Here is a 23,119-nt window from a genome sequence, read left to right on the forward strand (position 1 = left end):
TTACTTTCAACTTGTAGATGAATGTGGCTGTTCTGAAGTTGCTGTCAGAAATACAAATGGCTCTTTTGGGGTATTTCTTTAGTTCCTGTTATCAATCCCTCACCTCTCCCTGAGCTGAGTGAAATACCAAGAGCTGCTGCTGCTCTCAGTAACACTGAGAATTTAAATATTGTCGTTTTCATGCTGGTAGACGAATAAATATTTTGCCAGGTGAGAATATGAGAGCAGAGTGTACCCATGTTTGCTCTTTCCCCTTCCCAGACAGGTTCTTGTTGTCTGGTGTCTTCAGCCATGGATGTTGCACAGACCAGTTCCTTGAGCTGGTGTAATGCCTGAGCTGGAGATGTCTGCTGAGTGCTATGAAGGGCAGTCCTTGCTGTAATTAAGTGAAAAGCAGAAGCAAATGTGATGGAGAGGAGAAAAAGGGAAATTGAGCTATAGAGAGGTGAAGCAATTGATCCAATGACTCACTGAAGACTGGTAGCAATAATGGGAAGAAAATGAGCTCTCCTGGCACTGGAAGCATTCACTGGCCTGGTGTCACTGTTTGGCTCTGGCTGGGGTGCTGGTGTTTTGAGCCACTCACAGAATCATTTAGGTGGGAAAAGATCTTGGAGATCACAAAGTCCAACCATTAACCCCAGTACTGCCAAGCCCACCTCTAAACCATGTCCCTGAGCGCCGCATCCATGTGGTTTTTAGACACCTCCAGGGATGGTGACTCCACCGCCTCCCTGGGCAGCCTGTGCCAAGGCTTCATCACCCTTTCAGCAAAGACATTTTTCCTCTTATCCCATCTAACCCCTGCCCCCCCAGGCACAACTTGAGGCTGTTTCCTCTTGTCCTGTTGCTCATTATCTGGGAGAAGAGACCTACCCTCATTTGCTTGCATTTGAGAGCTCAGCCATCTTCCTGCTAATTGCTCTTCCATCACTTGGATTTGCTTACAACATGCAGAAGGAGCTGGTGTGTAGTTGGCTTTTGTGCAGGTACTAGGACTTGAGATGGGGAGTGTTGCTGAAGTGGGCAGTGTTGACGCAGACGGAGAACTGAACACTTCATTTTTGCAAGTGAGTTCCAAGATAACGGTTTTTTAGCAGATGCCTAGCAGTGCCTGGGTAGCCTTCTCTAGCACGGAAGGAAAGAGGCGCTTTTTGTCAGCAGGAGTAGGCTGCGTGTTTTGGTAGCCCAGCGTAGAGTAGCCAACTTGCACAGCACGCCGTTGCATGTACAGTTATGGATTGGAAGTGGCTGTGTGGGAATCGCTGGGGATATCTGAAGAACATGAGATCCTTAGCTAACCTGCCAGGGATGATACGCTTTCTCCACTTCCTGGAAAAGATTTAGTAGCGAGTGTGACGGTAGGATCTCAGCTGAAAAAACAAACAGCGTTCAGTAGGATGGAATGAACTGAATCAACAGTTGCAATTAGTTCCACACTTCTTTATTAACTTCCTCCATGTGCGCCACACGGAAGACATCCCCGTTTCACATGGAAATGCAGTCCTTTGGGGTGGGACTTTACAGCCCGCAGGCACGCTCTCGAGCAGCACACAGTACCAACACAGTGCAAATAAAGAAGTGGATTAAAATGCTAACTGCCAGTGAAAACTGCAGCGAAAGCCTGATGGGTGAAATATAATTATCAGGGCTGGCTTCTGGCCAGGAGGCTGGGGTTAACGCTGCTTTTCTCCCAGAAGCACAGTGAGAAGTCTATAATGCAGCAGTCCAGTAGAGCATTGTCTTCTCCATTCAAAGTGATATAAGATTGGAGCGTTCTATTCCTACCGTAGCTTGTCAATGGAAAGGACACAATTTATCTTAAAGCTGATAAAATGCTTAATGATTTACAGAGTGTTCCTCGTCATTGGAAGAAATGAGGAACTCCTAGCTGGCATGGCAAAGCAGGGAGCAGCGATTCTGTATGCCCACACATGGAGCCAGGGCACTGACATGTGAATTCTGTCAACAAGCGTACACCCCCCTAGAATTCTTCCTCTTAGGCAGTCACAGCCAAACCTTCATCAAATCAAGGTGTTATGTGAGGTGTCTGGAAAGAAGTGGGGCTGCTAACTCACTACAGCTCCCCCTGACCCCGGTATTCCATACCTGTCCAATCCTTTGGAAAATCAGCTAGACAGCGCGGCCTTCATCTCGCTGCATGTGCCATCTTCTCCTCCAGTTTTTCTTTTCTAGCACAACCAATGTTTTTATAATGCTCTTTTGGGGTGTTTTTGTTAATTTGGTCTGCAGCCATCCATTTGTGTTTTTTAGTGCTCATGAGCATAGAGATCTGTAAGTCAAGAATAAAAGCTTTGATGAAGGGTGGGCGCTCCATTTGTAACCAGACAGAGGTCTGGACAATCTGTGTCTGAAGAACATAATTGCTTCAAGTTCTTTCACTTAAATCCCTGAAATCAGGTCCTCTTGCAGGAGCTCCCAGGTCCTGCTTCTCATAAGAGTAAGATCACATGAGGCAACATATTTAAACTGTTAGGCTATTGGGTTCGTTTGTTTATTTGTTTATTATTATTCCTCAGGGGCAAGATTTCACCCCAGAGGATGTGTCTGAATTACAATAAATGTACTTTGGGTGGAAATGCCTCAGCCAGGCTGCGAGTAGCAGATCTTAATAGGGAAGGTGAACATGAGAAGTTCTGCACTGGCCACTGCATCATCACGGCTGTTGTGCTTATGAGTTACTACTTGAAATCTGAAAGACCTTCATCTAGTATTAACAAGCTGCTTGGAAACAGGAGATATTGCTACTATTTTTTCTCAAATTGGCATGTATCTCCAGTTCACTATGTCTGGTAGTGAACTGGTTGAGGTTTAAAGCAGTCTATTCCCTGAATGCAGCTGAAAGATGAGCGTGGGTAATTTCTGCAGCTCTCTTCCCTTTATAATGGTAATGGCATAGTCTGAGGCTGTTTGTGACTCTGATCCCACTGAAGGCCAAGAAGAAGTGGGGACCCAGTGCTTTATCCTTCAGGAAATCACAGCCCAGGGGCAACATTCACAAAGGACTTGCTTTGCTGCAGTGAATTTTGCTTCTGCTCAGCAGCGCTCCCGAGATGATCAGTTTGGTGGGTTTGCCTTCATAATGGGTTCTGCATCGCCAAGACTTCTTCCTCCAGAGCAGGGAAATACTAAAGAACAAATATCCTGAAATATGGAAAGGATTTGTCTTGTTGGCTCATCTCTCTTTTCGCATCAAGCTCATCTTTGAGACAGGTGTTGCTCAGCAGAAAGGCTTGAAGGAGGAACATGTTTTCCTGTTTTCAGGTAACTCAGGCCAGGTGCTTGTTTGCTTAGTTTGATATAATTTAGGATGTGAAGGGTGAGGGGATGTATAGGTCTTGCCTGCACCCAGTTTCTTCTTTATCCTTTTGTTCTTTTTTTTCCTTTCATTCTTTTTCCTTCTTTTTATCCCTTGGTTTGATTTTTGTTAGTGAAAGCACTTGCACAGAGGATCCTCAGGGGATGAGCCAGACTCAGAGACATTCTTGCATCCCCATCATGCCAACAGGCTTTCTAAACATCGCCCATTAACTTCCCTACCTGAAAGAAAGAAACCTTAATTATCAAGTTATTATGAAAGCTCATGTTATTTTTCCCTTCAGTGTTTCCTCTGTTGCTCTTGCTTTGGTGATAAGAGTTTGAATAACGCAGCTGACTCCATGGGGTGCTGGAGAACTGTTTTGTCTTCAGGCAGTTCCTTTTTGACAGTCTATGTGTGTTTGCCTTCTCATATTTATGATACATGCTCTTAGGAGTAACATGCTGCATCCTGAATGCCAGTCCCCTCCTCTCCTTCTCCATCCGCTTCTTTAGCATCTGTCTGATGATTATATTAGAACTAGCCCTTGATAAATTAACCAGTTATAGTGGAATCTCTTATATAGGGCTAGTTCTTCTACAGCTAAAAATAGAGGGAAGCTGAGACCTTGTTGCCTCTTTAAGGTGCTCTGAAAGGTAATAATCTCTATATATAATCTATATTTGAGCATTTATTTAATTAAAGACCTTATAACTATGTTGTTAAAAGGGACACAGTAAAGTGATTAGGTGGCTTAGGGGATTGGTAATAGGATATAAACCTTTTCACCTCTAGGTCACTATAGTCTAACTTCTGTTGGTACTGGCCAGAGAGTGCTGTGTGTGGTCAGTGGGCTGTTGAAATACATGAGTCGGTTTTAGCTTCCTTTCTGGTTAGGCAGGGTTTTTTTTTTCCCCTTCTTGCAAAAACATTGCAAATACAGTAAGGGAAGCATGGAACTAGGTGAGGGTGTGCAAGATCTGAACTGACTTTCAAGGCTGCTCTCGACCTCCTGTGTGAGGCTGAGCAAGTGGAGTGGTGTCGGCAGTGCTGCCTCCCTGCCTTTTCCTTCATCTTGCTTGTCTGAAGTGCCCACAGGCCTTGGGGGGGTTCATCCAGATCAGATGCCCAGCTTAACGGGAGGGTAATTTTATGTGGTCATTTAAAATACTAACCAAGTCTTTCAGTTGATGGGATTCTATTTTCATCTTGGGCAACAAACCCTCGCACCTTAGTCATCTGCCTTCCTGATTTGAGTAGTAGAGGAGTGGAATCTCTTTCTCCACTGTTACGCTTTTTAATAAAAAATAACCACATAATCTAGCAGGTGAAGTTGAATTAGAACTGGAACCGCTAATTAGGAATCAAATGAAAAAGAATCTTGGATCAGCGCACGTTGTTTGTTTTTCTGTAGTGATGCTTTACCCAGTGTGTATGGTTCTTCTATCCTAGGATTTATATTGCATTTAGGCATGTTAATTATCTTAACTCAGTTGTGCAAAATTGGTAGTATCCTTCCTTTCTGGGTTAGGAAACTGAGGCAGAAGTGCCAATTTTCTTATAAAAGATTTACTGAATTAGTATTAGAGAAGAGACCCACTCTGGTTCCTGGGTGTAGACTTCAACCAAGAGCTTCTTCCAGCACTAAGATTTAAAAAAAAAATTAATGTGGAAAACCAGTTTCACCTAGGTGTACAGAAGGATTCTTTAACACAGAGCATCTCTGTCTTATTTATTATTATTTTTTTTTAATTCTTAATACAGAAAATTGATACCAGCCTGGTAGATAAGTGGACAGAATCAGATCATAGTTAAATGGTAGATCCTCTGTCAATCAGTATATTACAACGAGCTACAAACCAGGAGGGTGAGGGTGGGAAGAGAGACTCATTCTTCTTTCTCCTGTTTATCTGCTGATTAAAGATGTCACGCTAGGCATACTAAATGAAGATGGTCTTTCTGTCCTGAATTTATTGGAAGTAAAATTGAGTACAGTAAGCTTCTTGTGTGCCATGACTGTGCCTGTGATCCATTATCCAGGAGCATCCCTATTAATGATTGAGGATGTTAATGGGAAATAGAAATATGTGCTGGCATTAGTAAATGAAGAATTTACACCCTGCCTTGTAATGGGACTGGAATATATAATAATTCCCAAACTGTATGTAGATGCTTGTTGTTTGTACTGAGGGGACTGGGTGTTGCAGCCTGTCTTCAGTTACCTCTTCCCACGTGGGTGCTGTGTGTTGGGTGCTCTGCAGCACCCTTCTGCCCTGGCTGGCAGGTTCCCAGGCACCTTCACCTTCTGTGAATGTAAATGTCAGTGTCAGAGGAGTTTTGAAGGTGATGGTTACAGCTGTGTCGTTTTATAGAAGTGTAGTTCTCAGGTCATTACGAATTACAGAAGGGTGCACGCAATGTCCTTGTTTTCATGGCACAATTGGAAAATAACTTTTCCTATCTGCAGCTTAGCCTTAAGGAAACATTAAGAGACAAAACAGGCACAGAGGACAAAAGTATGATGAACATCAGGATCCTGGTCCTCCTCCTAAAGTATATGGCTGTTGAGATTCGGTGAATTTTGGTTTTAATTCAGACTCTTAATAGAGAGGGCGGCAACTCTTGAGATTTTGGTGATGGGTCCAGACTAAGTTGTGAATTTTTAGGGGTTCTGAAGGTCTTTTTATAAGAAGTTATACCATGTTTGGGCCGTCATACGGTCAAGTTTCAGCTTTTGCTTTTTGGTTTTGTCACGGCAAAACCAGGCGGAGAGCACAGTCTTAAATGTGCGTGCGTTTTGCAAGGAATGCTGACAACTTGCACGCTTGGGCAACTCCAAGAGTGCTGTAATGGCAAGTCACAAGAAAAAGTGCACTCCCTGTCTGGTGTGCTTTGCTTGTTCATTCTTAGATGAGAAAAAAATTGTGGTGCTTGCAGGATTTTGTGCGTATCCTAGCTGAGGATGTTTTCATGCTGAGATTGAATGTAACCTGATTTTATGAAAGTTTGGCAGGAATCCATGCAACTAGACACTAAGCGCTTCCTTTCCTCTGGTTTCCCTTAGATCTCACCGAATATTTAGCAAAGCAGTGGCTGAACACCTTATGTCAGAGTGGAGAAACCTTTACAAGTGTATGCAATTCTCTTCTTTCTGTTGACAGCTGGTCCTGGCTGAAAGCTCCCACTCTGACACAGGCTCCCAGTGCACCGAGAGCCACACAGACCTTCCGCCACCCATTGAGAGAACAGGCGGCATCGGAGACTCCCGGCCTCCATCATTCCAGTAAGAACAAGTTGTCTTTTTTTATTATTATTTTAAACCAGAAAATGCAATTCTTGTCCATTTCTTCCCCGCATTTCTCCCTGCTGCTGCAAACCAGCTGTTTATTCTAATAGTTAGAAAAATTATATACTTATTAGAACTGAAGAATTAAAAGGGGAATGGGAAGAAAAAAACCCCTGTCATTGTTAGGATGAAATATGTATCCTATGTATCTCATTTTGAAACCCACTGTGGAGACTTAATTAGCAAGGGAGACAAAAATTCTTTTTGTGGAGTACAAATGACAACTTTTTATTACTATTTGATGACGTAGCATGCAGAGCCAGCAGAGCACTGGTATCAAGAGAAAAAATTTACATCAGGAAGAATGCCTCCTCCACGTGCATCCACAGGCTGGCAGCTTGAACTGCGTGGAGCCAGGCTGGGGATCATCTGATTTAATGGTAGCCTTGTTATTGCCCTTTACATGCGCAGGGCCAATGTATATCCTTAGGACACCTTCGTTTTCAGGGAGGCCCTCTGAACATACACAAGGAGGATTTAAAGCAGGAGCTGGTTCTAGGTGTGATCTTGGTTCATGTCTGGAGAAGGAAACCTGGTCTTGATTTGCCTGGTGTTGTGTGTTTCCATTGCTTTCTGGGATAGCTATTGCCTGGAAGAGCCCTTAGTGTGGTGAATGAGTCTTTTACAGGTAAATACCTTTGAGAGGGGGCAAGAAATCTTGAAAAGTGCTAACCTGCCTGACACTGTCTTCTTGCAAAGGCTTTACTGCCCTCCTGCGTTCGGGAATTGCTTTCTGGTGACTGGAGATGCCGGTATGAGTGCAGCCACATGGCCTGCAAATCCAACCAGTGCATTGTCTTCCTGACCTATACCTACACGTCATAGCTGCGGGATCGAACTGTATTTAAATAAAAATCATTACATTGTAAGTTAGGCACAAGTCTGTGTTTGTGGAACCACTTGCTGCTGATAACTGTGTGTACTCAGATGATGAGATTTAAGCTGTGCTCTGCTGATGCACCTGCTGCCTTCCATGGTATTCCAAAAATGTTGTCTGTATCTTCCTGCTGTCAGTCAGCACAGTGCTGCAAGTGATAATATCTTCATGTTACAAAGCAAATGTGGGAATCCTCAAAGGGGTGAAGTAATTTATGCAGGTCATGCTGAGTCAGGAGTAGCAACACAGGAGGTCGTGCCTTGTGGCTTGTGTTCTCATTCCTAGGTAAACCACCTTCCTCCTTTCTCTCTCCCCTGAGCCTTTTTTTCTTTCTTGTTTTAAATTGCAGTAGCGAATGTGGCTTGTGGGGCTTTAGTCTTCTGGACTAAAACTTGTTCTCCCTTAATACCTTTGTTGATTCTTATTGTCACAATTGATTGTCTTAACGTTTTGCCGTGTTCTTGGCTGATGTGGTTTATTTTTTCAATTCAGAGGAGAGCCTTATGATGACCTAAGTTTATTTCCATAACACAGGGCAGAGTATCACACTCAGTTATTATGCATGAAGCCCTTAATTCTGTTTCACTATTAGAATTTCGCTTTAAAACACACCCACTTTAGGTTTAAAGATTTCAAGCGATAAAGAATGTGCCATGTTTTGAAATTGTTTTTCTTGGATAAACAAAGTAAGTTGAGCTGCTCAAGTCTTTCACTGTAAAGCGTGGCTTTCAGAACTTGAATCATGACTATTTTCTTCTGATCACTTACGGTTCTCCAGCAATTTTTAAAAATTATGTTTCTTGGGATTTTGGCACGGTGATTGCAGTAGTGAGTTCAGTGCCATTTCTGCATACTGTCTCCTTGAATAGTATTTCCATTTAAAGAGCTCAGCCGTGCAACCCTGTAACTTTCGCAACTGTAACTTCAATATTGCTGATACTCACCTGTCACCTCCCCTTGTGTGACTTAGATTCTTTGCTCCTAAATCCCAGAGCTTTTTTTTTTTTTTTTAGATGCTATTCAAACTACCAGAGATGTGTCCTGTCCTGTCTTCCTTCCTCAGTGTTGATTGAGGCCTTATTTACGTAGGAGGCCCCAAATGAGCTAGGTGTTGTATGATTGTACAAACAGAGGTGTTGCTGGACAACAAAGAACAGAAGAGATGAAGCGGACAGGTCAGCAGGCAATACCATCCAAGGGAATGAGATCCTTATCAGAGATGAAGTGGTAATCTCAACTAGCTGCCTGACAGCATTGATAGTTTGCTTCATTACTGATTAAATCCAAAGAAAATTTACTTTTTCTCCTCCCTAAGGAGGGTTCTGAAGTTCATCCTGTATTTCATGCTCCGCTGCTTCTGTGTAGTGGTTGCCAAATCCACGTTCATGCGAATGGGTGAGGCTGCTCCGGGTCAGGTGGTGGAGGTGCAGGAGTGAGTTGAGCATGGTGACCCCTGAGCTACCTTTCTTACACAGCTCTTGGGTACGTGCACTAAAAATGGAACGGAATTGAATTGGCTCAGCAATGAGAGGGGAGAGGAGCCAGCTCTGAGGTTCCTTTTGCACCCTTTGTTAGGGCGTAAGCCACCTTTGGGGGCAGATCTAGCCTTGGAAGCGATTTAGCAGTGGGAAGTGTCAGCGTTCACTAGTATGTCACTAGTGTTCACTAGATGGTGCTGCTGAGATGTCTGGGAGCCTCGCAGGGTGACCTTCGGAGACTGTCACCCTCCGTCCCTTTCCAGTTGTGCTGGACTGGAACAAGAAATGCGAACGTGGCTCGTGACAACACTTACATCCCTGCTTGCATTTTGGTGGCTTCAAATGTGCGGTCAAATGTTTTCTTGAATAACAACCTCGATTTCCCAATTCGTGTGCTGGGCATGTCTGTACATTTCATTAAGGCAAAGAAGGTGCGTGCGTGTGCGGACGCCTTTTCAGCAGCCCTCGTAAAGGTAACGCTATCCAGATGCGCTTACACATATACCAGCACTGGGTCCAACTTCCACAGAAGCCCGTGGCGCCACTTGGTTAGATTGTTGGTAGTTTAATTCCCCACGTAAAATGTGCATGGCAGTGTACTCTGGCCTCCTGGAATTCTAGGAGAAATAAATGAATGACTCTCATGCTTTGGTGTAAGTATAATGATGGCCATTATGCACTCGCTGTGCATAAGTAGGATATGTCAGGCATAAGTAGCAGGTGCAAAGGGCAGATGTGAATTTGGGCTCCTTTTTAAGCGGGTGGTATTTATGGGACAGAGAGAAAGGTTATGACCAGTAACTTTCGAAGGGAAATCTTTCACCACAGAGCATTAGCCCGCAGCAGATCATGCACTATTCTATTTTCAGGAGCTTTAGATCAGTTTCCACAATTTAGTCCATTAAAATGAGCTATGGCCTTTGCCAGCACTGCAAGAGGCTTTTCTTATTTCCTTCCATGTGAGCACTTCAAGGGAGCTTATTAAATGTAAGAATAGCAGAGAAACATAAAACAGATTGAGCCTGAGGGGAAAACTAAATAGCTAAGCTAGTTCTGTTCAGCAGGGGGAAAAAGAGCATCTCCATCTTCCCCTTTGCTCCAGCCAACTCTGCTTTAACATGACTGATATATTTTTTTTTTCCTTCAGCAGAGATCTTGAAACAGATGGTTGCAAATAAGCAGTCATATATATTCACCACTGCTCTTGGTTATCCGACTTGGCTTGTCTATTGGAGTTAGAAGTGAAAGCCAGACTGGTTTGTATGAACTGGGTCCTTCCTTGATGCTTGGAAGTTCAAGAGTATGGAGCTGTCATTGCTGTTTATTTAGATTCATCCCAGAAAGTGGCCCTAACCCACGCAAATTCTCTGCTGCCTCTTCAAAACGTTTTGTTCTGGCTAATTGTAGTGGTGAGAAAGTGACTCTCAGTAAACCCCTTGCAAAAGCAAAGCGGAAGGAATCTGGCCACTGAGATCATCGTTAAGATCTTTCTGCTTTTTGCCCAAAGCTTCCTTGCTCATAGTGGTTCTTCACTGGGATTTACTGGATTCGTATGGTGCTGGCATATCTGTGTAGCTTTCAGTTGAGAACATGAGGAAAGGACCTTGGGTCTATTTGCACACTTCACAGATAGGCGCTTAATTATTTTGAGCTTTACTGTGATTTGCAAGACTTCAACCTTCAAGGTCAGCACTCTGTGTCAAAAGTGGCCACGGTGAGCTGTAGCTTCTGCTCTTTGGCTGTCAGCATGCTGCCTGTTATTGTCAGGAAAATAAACCTGTTCAGGGTGAACAAGCACTTAAGGAAGTGAGCTGAAACACTGGGTTTAGTTTAAAAAAAAAAAAAAGGAAATTTTGTATTGGGATATTGTAGCAAAGGCAGCTCAATTCCCAGGCTTGAGAATAAGCCCCTGATAAAGCAGGTCATCCGCTGGCGTTACTAGAGGAGCATATACGTACTTGTATTTATGGCTTGGATCTGTGTTCTTCAGAATGAACGTGGGAGAGTTTGGGAGATGCGTAGGAACTTGGGGTGTTTTGGAGGCCACGATGAGTGTTAGGGTCAACAAGTGTTGTTCTTCCAAAAACCAGTGTTATCCGCCTGGTCTTGTGTTAGGCAGGTCTGGTGCAAATTTGTGACATTAAAGCTGTCACGATAGGACTGTGCTGAAATCCCATGTCCTTTGCCAGTGCGTTAGCAGCTAAAGCTGTCTCGTAGGTAGTTGTCATCTCAGCATGTGCTAAAATCATCCTTTTCTTAGCTGGTGTTAGCCTACCAGTAGGCTGGGGTTTTTTTCTATGGAAATTTCATGCAACAGTCTTGTGGCAGCTTTTTCAATGTCGTGATGATACTACTTGTGCAAATAGCACTGTGTCTCACAGTGCTGATATTGAACTGCCTTCACCCTTCGGGTGGTTTTGGGGTGAGCGGAGCAGTCTGGGGGAGCTTGCAGTGCTGCAGCAAGACTGCAGCTAATCTGCTTGATAGTTTTCTGGCTTTTAAACCAACATGACTGCAACCGTTTTTATCAAAAAGAAAAGAAGAGATGACTCCACTGTTTCTTCCTATTTGTTCTCTACAGCCCAAATGCTGCCAGCAGCCGGGATGGCCTGGACAATGAGACAGGAACAGAGTCAGTTATTAGCCACCGGCGAGACAGACATCGACGGAGAAATAGAGAAGGGCATGAGGATGGTGAGTCCTATTGTCATTTTTCTTCTTTTTCATTTAGAGAGAACAATTTTTCTGATAATCTTTCAGAGCAACAACTACTTTCACATCAATCCTGCAGAAGAGAAGTGTGTCTGCCTTCCTGTGTGCTTTCAGGGACTGTTATTGTTTCAATGGAATAATTTGATAATTGCTTTGAAACTCTTTGAAGCTCAGCATTTTCTAAGATGTCAGACATATTACATCTAAGATGTCATACAGCCTACAGTAAAGTGTCAGAGAGATTCTTTTTGACAATATGCAGAACTTTCTATAGTGTTAGAAGATGATTAGCTTGGAGAGGAATAACGACACGCAATGCTGAGCTCCATACTGTCACAGCTAGGCTGCCTCCATTATTCAAGTTTGCTCATTTAAAGGTAGAACACACTGTGTGATGTGCTGGGAGTCTGCAGGGTAGACAGTTTGAGAGTCTTAGTATTTTAACATTGCAAGATGTGAGCCAAAATACTCTGAAATAATGTAAGTTGATTTCTCTGGGCTTGGATCAGCGGTAGTGTTTTATGCTGGTATAACGACAGCGCATTGGCTCTCAAGATCTTTTTTTGTACATAAATAGACACAAAGGACATATATAAACTACAGAACTTCATCCCTTGCCTCTAGTCTGTACATCAAAGTAAGCTTGTTTTTTTTCATTTGTTGCCAGGCAAGAATTTCTAGGCTTAATTAAGAATTAATAGGTGCCACCCATTGAGTTTAAAATGGTCCAAAATATGGAATACTTAGGCCCAAGAGATGCCATCACAGGCTTCATTCACAGCTCCACCCACTAAAGTATTTGCCTCCAGTTAGAAACCCAGAAGTTATATACTGTGTGTTAGAGGCAGGTGTCTTTTTGTTCATTTAACCCTCCCAACTTGCAACTGACTCAGAGCGAAGGGAAATTACTCAGTGGGTGGAGCAGAGAGCTGTCTTTGCAGGAATCCGACTGCAAATTCCTTTGGGAAATCACAGAAAGAGGCAGAATCTCCTGACAGTGCTGTGTTAAAAACTTGTTATGGGAGGAATGTTAGAAGGTGATTTGGTTTTAACATTGGTTTAAACTTGTGCCAATGCATGTTTTGCCGTGGACATCCGTGGCAAAAGAGCTGTTTGTTGCATGTCTAGTCTAGGAACAGAGTCGAGATTGCTCGTCTGCTATTTATTGTTCAAGCGCAGGAGTTTCTGCCTGCTTGTGGTCCGCAACTAATTCATACTTTTCCCTTTAGATGGAGATGGGATAACAATTCCTCCTTCTCATGTCAGCCTAAGCTGTACTCAGGCAAGAACATGTCACTCAGCAATGCTAACATTACCTGTTCTCAAAACAATTTAGGCCTCCTACCTGAAGCAGGCTAAAGGTGTGAGCAAGAGGTGTTTTGTTAATGTGCATAAAGCAAGGATCACTGCTGTATCATTTTGGTCTCATGAAATATATTATTTAATGTCCACAGTGTTTCTGTGCTCAGAATATTTTATTTAAAAACCCGAAACAACCAGTGTGTTATTTTCAGTTGAAAGCACGTCTCCAAATTGCACAGTTCAGCACTATATCCTGAACTGCCACTTAAAAGGATTAAAAAAAGTAAAACAGTCTTCTCCTGGAGAAGGATTTTAAGGCTTCTTCATAACAATGGTCGCATGTTAGCAGAGCCATGCTTTTCTTGAGTCTTCATGTATTATTTGCTTGGGGCACAGTTGGGTGGAAAATGGGAAAAGGGGGAGAGGGGTGGAAGAAGGGCAGGGAGGTTGTGACACCTGGCTCACAGTTACTTCAGGGGGAGAAGCTGTGCGCTCGCTTGTCATTATGAACTAGTGGTAAATCTTCCTTTCCCAGCAGAGAAAAGGAAATGCACTTAGGGTGTTTGATGTTGTCCTGTAGAGACTTGTTTAAATAATACCAAAATTACAGCTCTGGTAGTTCACAGAGAGGCAGGGTGAGGGATCTTCCTTGGAGCGCTGCCTTACTCATAGGTTTGTTCCATAGGTATTATTAGAGTAGCCAAGACATATGTACGGTCCTGCCAGCTCACCAAGCTGTACAGCAACATGTGCCACATAGTGTTTGTAACTGTTTGAGCTTATTAATGGTATAAAGTGAATGACAAAGATTTACCCACCCTGACAATGAGGATATCCCTGGATGTTCTGCAAAGGGCAAGAAGTACCTGTTCCACAAGGAAAAACTGACGAGTGTATTATAGCATTTGTTTCAAACAAGGTGAAGTGAGAGAAGGTGCTAATGAGCCATTTGGGACCTGCATAGGTGTAGACACAGTGAACTAAAACCTGTACAGGTCAAGCAAGCTTGCTCCACTGATCCCCAGTCACTGTGGAACTGGGAGGCTCAACAGAATGAGGTTCTTGCTCTGACTTGGGAAAACCCCAGGGCAGGGACGAGAAGGGAAGCAAAACAGATCTGTTGGGAATGTAGGTAAAATGAAAATATCTCAAAGTAAATGTAAGCAGAAAAGCAGAGTTCTAACTATGCAGAAAAACCTCTCTCCTGTCAGCCTGGTGTTTAGGGATCACTGCGGTTTTCAGAGCATGACACAAGTTTCCTTTTCAGTTGGCTGCTAGTTTTCCCTTAAATGCCCTCCAGCCCCCCACTGCATGGCTCCATCATGAGTAGGAGCGAATTTCATCTTAATCTCCCAAATGGATTTAAATTTCATCTTTTAGAAAGACTGAAATAATACTTGGTAATGAGCTATACAGGTACCATTAGTTGTGGGCAGCCTTTCATTCCTTCTCACTAAGGGTTAGACCCACGGACCTATTTTTGCTCCCCAGTCATTCTACATAGCAGTGGAGTCCTTAAAGCATCATCCCTGTCTTTCTTAAATCACAGATTTTAATTCATAAAAAGACCAGTTTAATGCTCAAATAATTGGTCTATGCAATATTTTTTTTCTTTTTTTGGGGGGGGGAGTAATGGTGTGGGAAAGGGGTAGGAATGAGTTGGCAAGAAGCTGAAGGGTTAAGCATTTTTGTGTGTCTGTGCATGAGGACAGTGTATGAACTAAAAAATGTTTATTGCCGACTTGTTTCCTCTTTGTTTTGCAGTGACAGCTATTCAAAATGCTCGCAGGGCAAAGTTTTATATGGAGAGCTCAGAACAGACAGATGCTTTGCCCTGAAAAGCTGATAGTGGAAACAGGCGAGACAAAAGCTGGCAGGGAAAACAGGCATGGGAAAAAGGGAGTTTTCCTCTGTAGCTACTGTTGATACTAGGAAAAAAAATAAATTTGAACTCCTTAAAGAGTTAAACCAGTTTCTTTGCAATTTCTGTCCTAGCCTCCATTTTAATTTGCACAATTTTTTTTTCCTAATTGTACAACAGACTGGAAAACGTGGGTAGGTCAGTCTGACAGTCGGTGCCTGAACTGCAACAGGTTTCTGACTGAGGCCTTCAGTTTTGGTTTGAGGAGTCTGGGTGTTGGTAAACTAGCCAGATTCTCTGATGGCTGATAATTAAAACTGTGGTATCATGGGCGGATTGTTGACAAATGCTTTGCTTCATTGTTGTAGGATTACTCATCACAGAAAAACTATTTCTGCTGAATTGCTAATGGGCAATTATATTCCTCCATACAGAGGCCATTATAAATATTGATGGTATACTGCAGGCAGAAGATGTGGGACACACCTGGTAGTCTGGCAAAGTTTTTGCACCTCTTTCCATTGAAAATGCAGAAGAATTTTGCAGCAGAGAGGATGTGATTTACTAGACCGGGGTTCCACTCTGATAACAGCACAGGCTAGGGCATTTGCCAGCTCTTCCACCCATTTTCCTTAAATTATTTTAAGACCAGAGGCAATAAATAGCCACTGATGCTCCTATGCTTGTGTCTTCAAAAATATACATACAAAGAGAATGGAATGGGCTGAGGAACATAATGAAACTCCTTCATTCATCGATGTGCGTTTGAGAGTATGTGACATTTCAGATACTAAGAAAATCATAAGGGAAGCTGATCTGGAAAAAAGTTTATGAAAGTGCATTTATAATTTTTGTGGTGAAATGTCTGCCAGAGATAGGGAGAAAAGTGAGAAGGGATGTAGTTTCAAAAGAATTATCACCCTGGATCTTGCTGTGCTTGAGAGGAGGTTTTTAATCTGTCCCATGCCAATGCCTAGAAGCCTTTCTGTGGTAGCGCTGCACAGCTCACGGCATCAGGGAACAGCAGTGGCTCGGATGAATCCTGCCTAGCGTGAGTTTTCCTTTTAAATGGAGAGTGGGAGGAAGGCTGGCCAGGGGGGGCAGTTATCAATGCATCACTAATTTCCTTCCTTACCTACTCTAAATGTCCAAATACACATCAGCAGAGCCTGCTCCCAGCCTCATCAGCCATGCGATGCTCTTGGTTTTGTTGCTGAGTCTTTCATCACTTAAGCACCTGCTTAACTTTAAGGGAAGTCTACTTAAATCCAAGTGATTTTGGTCAACCTCAGTTACATCGTTGAAGTATGTGCTGAAATTCTGCATCGAACTGAGTGCCTGATAGGTGCTAGGGGAAGCTGCTCTCCGGGCTTTGCTCCTGGACCTGATTTATAGCTGTTTGACGCTGTAAAAAAAGCTTTATGTCATTCCTCTGCCGGGGCTGCGGTTATTTGTGCACCGACCTGTTAACCTGTAGCACGAGTGCTTGCTTATACAGTCTCCAGCTTTTCATCTGTGTTCCTTTTCAGTAAGTTTTAATACACCATTCTCTGCTGCTGGGAACCAGAATGGTGTATGATGTCATGCATGCAAAGCACACACCGCTTATCCACAGATGCTCAGTAAAGCTCGGGAAACCATGAAGGATCGAGAAGCATAGATGTAATTTTTCTCCAGGGAATTGCCTAAGTTTAAATTTGCTGTATTATTCTGATGTTCCAAGCATGGGGTTGCACACCAGAAGTGCAAATTGAAAGAGGTTTTGCTCTGATACTGCTGCTGTATTCTCAGTGAGCTTAATAAAGTGAACTAGCTGAGAAGGATGAGCCCTGTGAGGTAAGCATGGACAAAGCTACTCTGTGTGTGTGTGTGTATATATATCTATATATATGTGTATAAAGGTATAATGATGGTTATATTGTCAAGGCAGCATATGCAGAGAAATGATTTCTTTTTTTAAAGGCTTTGTATCCAAAGAGGCTTTGTATGTGTTGGGGAATACGTCTTCTCCTGATCATCTTTCACACTAATTAGTAGCAAATCTATCCCTGGCATTAGCTTCATCTAAAATTAGTCTGAAAGAGTTGAGCTGTCAGTATGTCAGAGCTTCACTTTCTCTCTTAAAGCAACAAAAGTCCTTGTTGCTTTGGAAAGTTGACAAAGTCCTATTAAGTGAAAGTAGAGTGAGGATCTTAATTAGAAATGTGGGAGGTCTGCCTGGCACATGTTCTTGGGACCCCCGTGCTGTGTAGAACAAAGCTCCCATGTCACTTTCCTGAGGAGGAGTGGGAAAGGGGACTGTGGAAGCTCTAATTAGGGAGGTAATTAAGGGACAAGTTTTCTTTGACATTAGAGAATGTTTTATAGCTCCTGCTCGGTTTCTGACAAGCCTGCAGATGTCAAGTGTTGACACTAGTGTTTCAACACTGGGTTTGCTGTGGGGTGAACTTCAGTATTGTGCAGCCAGTTGAAAAATGCTGGATAATGACCTATGCTTTCAGGAGCTCTGAATGTGGACACACTTGTAGGATCCCCACAGGTTTGGGAAGAGGAGCTGTTGCAGATTTCCAGTCCTTGCTGCAGCGTATGTATTCTTTACCATAGTGCATGCCAAGGAATCTGAACAAAAAAAGGGCTGGGACTACAAAGCAATGGCAGCAGGAACTTAAACAGTGGTAGCTGAAAATGCAGTTTGCGACAGTGGTTGCTCTTTAAAGACTCTCTCACGTGTAAACAACTATGAGGTGGTTGGTGAACCCCTGAAGGTTTGAGGTGCCCAGATGGCCATGCCATGGGATACTGGCAGCGTAGGACTGTGTGCCTGTGAGAGCAGGAACGTCGGTACTGCTCGTAGTCTACCCTATGGCAATGTCTTGGAGCCTTTCTCTGGTTAGGAGGGGTTAGGGGGGCTGTTGAAGGGTTCCAGGGAATTTCAAGCACTGGACAGGTCAGGGTCTAGGGGTATATATAGCATGCATAGCAAGCGTCAAGCAGGAGCAGACATTGTAATACTCATCCTTCCGTGCTTACGTAGCGGAGATTGACCCCTGCACGCAGCAGCGAGCTGCACGGATGGGGTTGCAAGCCTTCATCGAAAAAGTGGTGATGTTTTTCCTGTCCATAACAGGTAGAGACTCTCTGCATCAGTGGTGACTGGAAGCTCTGTTGGTTTTTCTCTTAGCTGGGAGCTTGGCTCTGGCTTCTTCCTGGGACACTGCCACCCTGGTTCCCCGCAGTGGCACAGGACCCTCTTTACAGCCTCCTTGAGCAGATGCTGCTCCGCTCTTTTCCGCTTTCAAGGCTGATTTGCTTTAGCACTTTGATGTGCCTTTGTCCCTCAGGCAGGGCTCGACAGAAGTCAAGGAGGACGTATTTTAACCTCCTAGGCCATGCTTTATTCTAATCTCTGTGAAACATTGAAAGGCTTTTGTCAGACAGTCTCGGTGAACTCTGTCATCCTGTAATGAAGAAACAGGAGCAGGGAGCCAGCAGGGCAGAAAGTCCTGTTATTAGTGGGACAGGCGTTCAGCCAGAGCAGAGAATGATTGATTCTTGTTTAGGCTCAGCACTTGGATACATGCAAGCATTTTATGAATAAAACCTTTCTAATCATGGTTTGTGAAAGTACTCACTCAATTCTAATAATGGTTCCCAACCCCCACCCCTCAAACAAATTCTAAATTGGAAAAACTTAGAAAAGGGAATTTTAAATGGGTAGAGAGATTACAAAATCTTGATGGATTTCAATGCACACCTTAATTACACAGCAAACGTTCCCCGTGAATTCAAGTAAGCAAACCTTTCCTGCGAACGCCAATACCTGGTGCTGTTTGGGAGGTATAAAGTGTTGCTAAAACTGAAGTGTATTTGCATACTGGTAAAGCCTGTTCTATCTATTGTAGCAGCGTATAGGAGCTTTTCCATAAAGAAGATTTAGTTCAAACAGGAAACATGTCAAGTTGAACCCATTTTTTCTGTTTAAAATTTAACAGGGAAGATAGAGCTGGAAAAAGGAAAGGGAAAAAATGTAAACTGGAGGCGTTATTAGTATAGTGAGCTCTTCTGATCTAATATATAAACCCGGTGTATTTTAGTTGGAATATCTAGAAATATGGAAGTTGATCTCAGACGTGCATCTTCAGATCTGCAAAATGAGACTACAAACCCTTCTCCTTACCTGTTCGCTCATCCCGGTTCCAGCTGAATCCAGCTGTGCACTGGCTTGTAGGGAAGCAATGAAGGGGACCTTTAACAGCGCTCAAAGAACAATTCACTTCCATTCTTGGTTTATATTGAACAATATGAGAAAAGCCATATAATGAAGTTTTAATTTACACAGGTAGGCTAACACATTGCTAATCAGAAGCCTTAAAAAATATACGTATGTATGTATAATAAGGGTATTTAGTTATTATAATAACAATAACAACAATAATAATATGATGTTTATGTTTGATATAACTAAGTCACTGCAGAGATGTTAAGAATTAAAGAGGAAAGGGGAGGGAAACTGCAGTTAAATACAGGTTTTTCCTTTGTTGGGATCTTTCCTTTGCACCTCTGTAGTGGGACCAAGTTTGTGGCTTGGATGTGACACGCAGAAACAAACTTAGAAATCGCCACCATGTTTCAAAAGGCACTGATTTAAGGTCATTTCCATTTCCTCCTGTAAACCTGTGTTCACAGTGTTTTGGCCATTGCTTTGTCTGTTTGGAATGGGCTTAAAGGTGCCAGCAGATTCCTGCTGATGTGGTATTTAGATCTGAGTGCTGCATTCCAGGTGCAGTCCTGCTGCAGGCAGCAAAATCCCCGTCAGATTGAGTCACGGCAGGCAGACAAAACACACACAGCACTTCCATCACTCATCCATCTCAACTCGTCCGTTTCTTTCAAGCCCCGGCGCAGGCTGCCCAGGGAGGTGGGCGGTGGAGTCACTATCCCTGGAGGTGTCTAAAAACCACATGGATGCGGTGCTCAGGGACATGGTTTGGAGGTGGGCTTGGCAGTGCTGGGGTAATGGTTGGACTTGATGGGCTTAAAGGTCTTTTCCCACCGAAATGAGTCTGTGATTCTATTCTTTGTACCTAACGCCTGTGACGAATCCAAGGACCATTGAAAACACCCTGTAAATCTGTGTCTAGTCCCCTGAGTGGTGTGTGACGCCTGCTGCCGCAATCTGCTTTACACGTGAGCAATTTGCTTTCCTTCCCCATTAGAAGACAGGGATGGGATGGGACAAAGTTTTTGCTTATTCTTTCTGGTGGGTTTCCTGAACCTACAAGACAACCCTAAAAACACGTGCTTTGTGTTTTCTTTGTATACTGGGAACATGATACCCTGCCACTCCAGCTCCCGTGTCAGTAGGACTGTCCTTTTTGTTTTGTTTATTTTTAAAGGACAGCCTTGCTCCCGCTGGAAGAATTTGTCCCAGGTCATTCAAGGAGTAGCTGTAGTTTGCCCACCCCCAAAGGCATCATCCGCAGGGGAGGGTTTTACTTCTGTCAGCAGTTCCCAGTCTCGGTGGAAGGACTCTAAGGTCGGTGCCCACATGCAGCTGAGGTGGCGGGGGAGCCCCCAGGCACGATCCCGGGCACGATCCCCACGGCTTTCCCTGCTGCTGCAGCTCCCGGCGCTGTGCTGGGATCGGTGGGGCTGCAGGGGAGCCGGCTGCGCTCTGGACTGGCAGAAAAGCAGGATGATGCTGCCCAGCGGCAGGAGACAGCTCTCGGATGGGGGAAGCATCCCAGGGTGTTCGGCATGACTGAAGATGACCATAGTCTGGGGGAAAAACCAAGGGGAGAGACGATTCCTTCAGCTTTAGAGACAGTGAACTTTTCAAGGAGCAAAGGTACCCTTTCAAAATGCTGTTCCCTATGAAGCATTACAACTTCATGGAGACTTATTAAAAAAAATGGATTCCTTCATACCCAAGTAATCCATAAATAGTGGGACAGTCTCCCAGTCAGATGACAAAACCTGGATGATGTTAGAGGACATTTAGTTTTTGAAGAGCTCAGGTGAAAATCTTGAGCAAATATGGTAAATCTGTTTTAAATCTAGCGTTTGTGGTACTAATTTAGCATCTGCGGTAACACCGCATCTGTACTAACACCATATGAGAATTTTAATGTTAAACTTTGCTGCTGTTAATGACACTAAAAGCAAACACTAATTTACACAAAATATCATCATCTTGCTTTTGTCCTAATTCCTTACACTTCTGAGGAACAACTGGGAAGAAAGGCTAACAAAAAACTTTCAGGGAAATGAGGATTTGAAAAATATTTATGATGCAATTGTAATATCACTTGGAAGGATCATCTTTTTAAATGTGCTGTCTTACTAAATTAAAGCTGTATTGATTTCGTTGGTGTTTGTCCTGAAGACCCCGTCAAAGGACACGAAACTGTTTCTGTAACATTTGAATGGCTGAGCCTTGAGTCCTTGTGAAATGGCATGGAAGCTGCAAATTTTCACAGTTTCTGACGTTTTTGTTCCTTGGTAAGAAGTCAGTAATTCAGCAAACACTGCTGCTGTGCTGCGGGGTGTGAGTACGCACCGGTAACGCCCGGGCAGGTGGGTTGGGGGGTATTTAGGTACAGGAAAGAAAGTTCTATCAGTTGTAAGTCAAGCACAGGTTTCACCAGAACAAACAGAAACTTCTGCTTGATACCAAGGTGTGCTCCATTCCTGATTCTGCGTGAAGACCTTAAAATACCAGTCTCGGTGAATCTCAGCTAGTACACGTACGAGACCCGACATCAATTTTTATAGCGTGGCTGCCATTTGCCATGTGGCAAACTTCAACTGATTCTGTGAAACTTGTCTGTCTCACCATTGCTGATGATGACACCCATGTTTAGACCTTGTGAACTTTTAGTGTTGCTGCTTTAAGTGGTTTGTGTCCTGACAGAACAATCTGTCTGCCTTAGACTTTCTCCAGAACAAGCAGAGTCGTTCCATCATCAGCATTTACCTTGGGTTGAAGCTGAGAAACATTTTACTCTTGGTAAAGACGCTAGCAGAAGTATATGGAATTTAATGATGAGAAACACACGTCTGTGCGTGGGGTTTTTTTTTATTATTATTGGTGAAAAATTCCTTCACCTCTGTCTCCAAGAAAGACGAGTGTTATGAGACTGGAAAACCAAGTTTTTAGATCTGAGATACATTTCTGTAGTGCTTTAAAATAAGACATGATTTAAAAGAATCCCCAGATCAGTATAATCTCTAGTAGCCTGACTATACTCTAAAAAGTAATTATGCAAATTCCAAGGGTCTGTTTATGTGTGGTTTATTGGGATAGAGTGTGCTATGTTGTATAACAGGATCCCATTAAAAATGTGGCTGTAAAAGGATTTGGATTTTCAGAACTGATCCGTGAAAAATGTGACTTGTAGCAGCAGATGCGATTACAGAGTGTGTTGTGGAAATGGCAGAGTGGCAACTGGCAAAGTCAATGCAAATTATTTTTGTTCTATTTCCCCAGTCCTTGAAGATACACTGCTTACCAGATGTGCTGCCTCTTGGGCACAGGCCTCCCTGGGATTCTGTCATGGAGGAAGAGCATGCAAAAATACATAGTATTTTTCATAATCTTTGAGTCTTCAGACATGGAATTTTCCAGTGTCCCAGCAGGAGCCCTCAACTGGCTCTTTTATTCTCTCACACTGTGCGTGAAAAATAACTACTTGTGGGAAGCTCCACGTACATCTGGATACGCTGGTTGGACTTGGACAGAGTGATAGTCACAGTGCACGAAGTGGGCACAGCCTGGGCAGGGAAATGGTCACTCGCACGTTTTTGAAGTGTTTTGGTAGGAGACAGCCACAGCAGGAGAGGCAACAGGAGCTCCGCTCACAGCAGCGTTCCCCTCTGAGACCCGCTCCCAGTAGGAGATATTGTCACAAGTGGCGTCACCACCTGCTGAGGCCACTGGAACCAGTCAGATGTTATCCAGAAGCACAGCCCCGCATGTATCGCTGTAGGTATTAATGTTCATTTCAGCTGAAGTTTCTAAGCAGTCAGTGCCCTTATTTTGTGCAGGGAAACGGAGATAAAAAACTCAGTATAAAAATGAGATGATAAGGACCAGATCTAAAGGGTATGTGAAAGTTTGGGTGGTAATTATTGGGTTTGGGGAGTTTATGTCCATGCTAATGTCCTGTAGCATTGATCCAATCCTCAGCTGGATGCAATCCAGTCTCTTGAATTTGGGTCCTGC

General features: G+C 43.5%; 1 protein-coding gene across 3 annotated transcripts in view; it reads left to right on the forward strand.

The window, feature by feature from the left end:
- Positions 1–23,119, forward strand: part of DVL1 (dishevelled segment polarity protein 1) — a 104,673-nt gene that overhangs the window by 47,489 nt on the left and 34,065 nt on the right. For all 3 annotated transcript variants that reach the window (XM_056333180.1, XM_056333181.1, XM_056333183.1), the window contains exons 3-4: positions 6,481–6,602; positions 11,602–11,714. In XM_056333180.1, the coding sequence (XP_056189155.1) occupies positions 6,481–6,602; positions 11,602–11,714 (235 nt within the window). The remainder of the gene's footprint in view (positions 1–6,480; positions 6,603–11,601; positions 11,715–23,119) is intronic.

This window comes from Falco biarmicus, chromosome 3 (assembly GCF_023638135.1).
Source record: "Falco biarmicus isolate bFalBia1 chromosome 3, bFalBia1.pri, whole genome shotgun sequence".
NCBI lineage: Eukaryota > Metazoa > Chordata > Aves > Falconiformes > Falconidae > Falco > Falco biarmicus.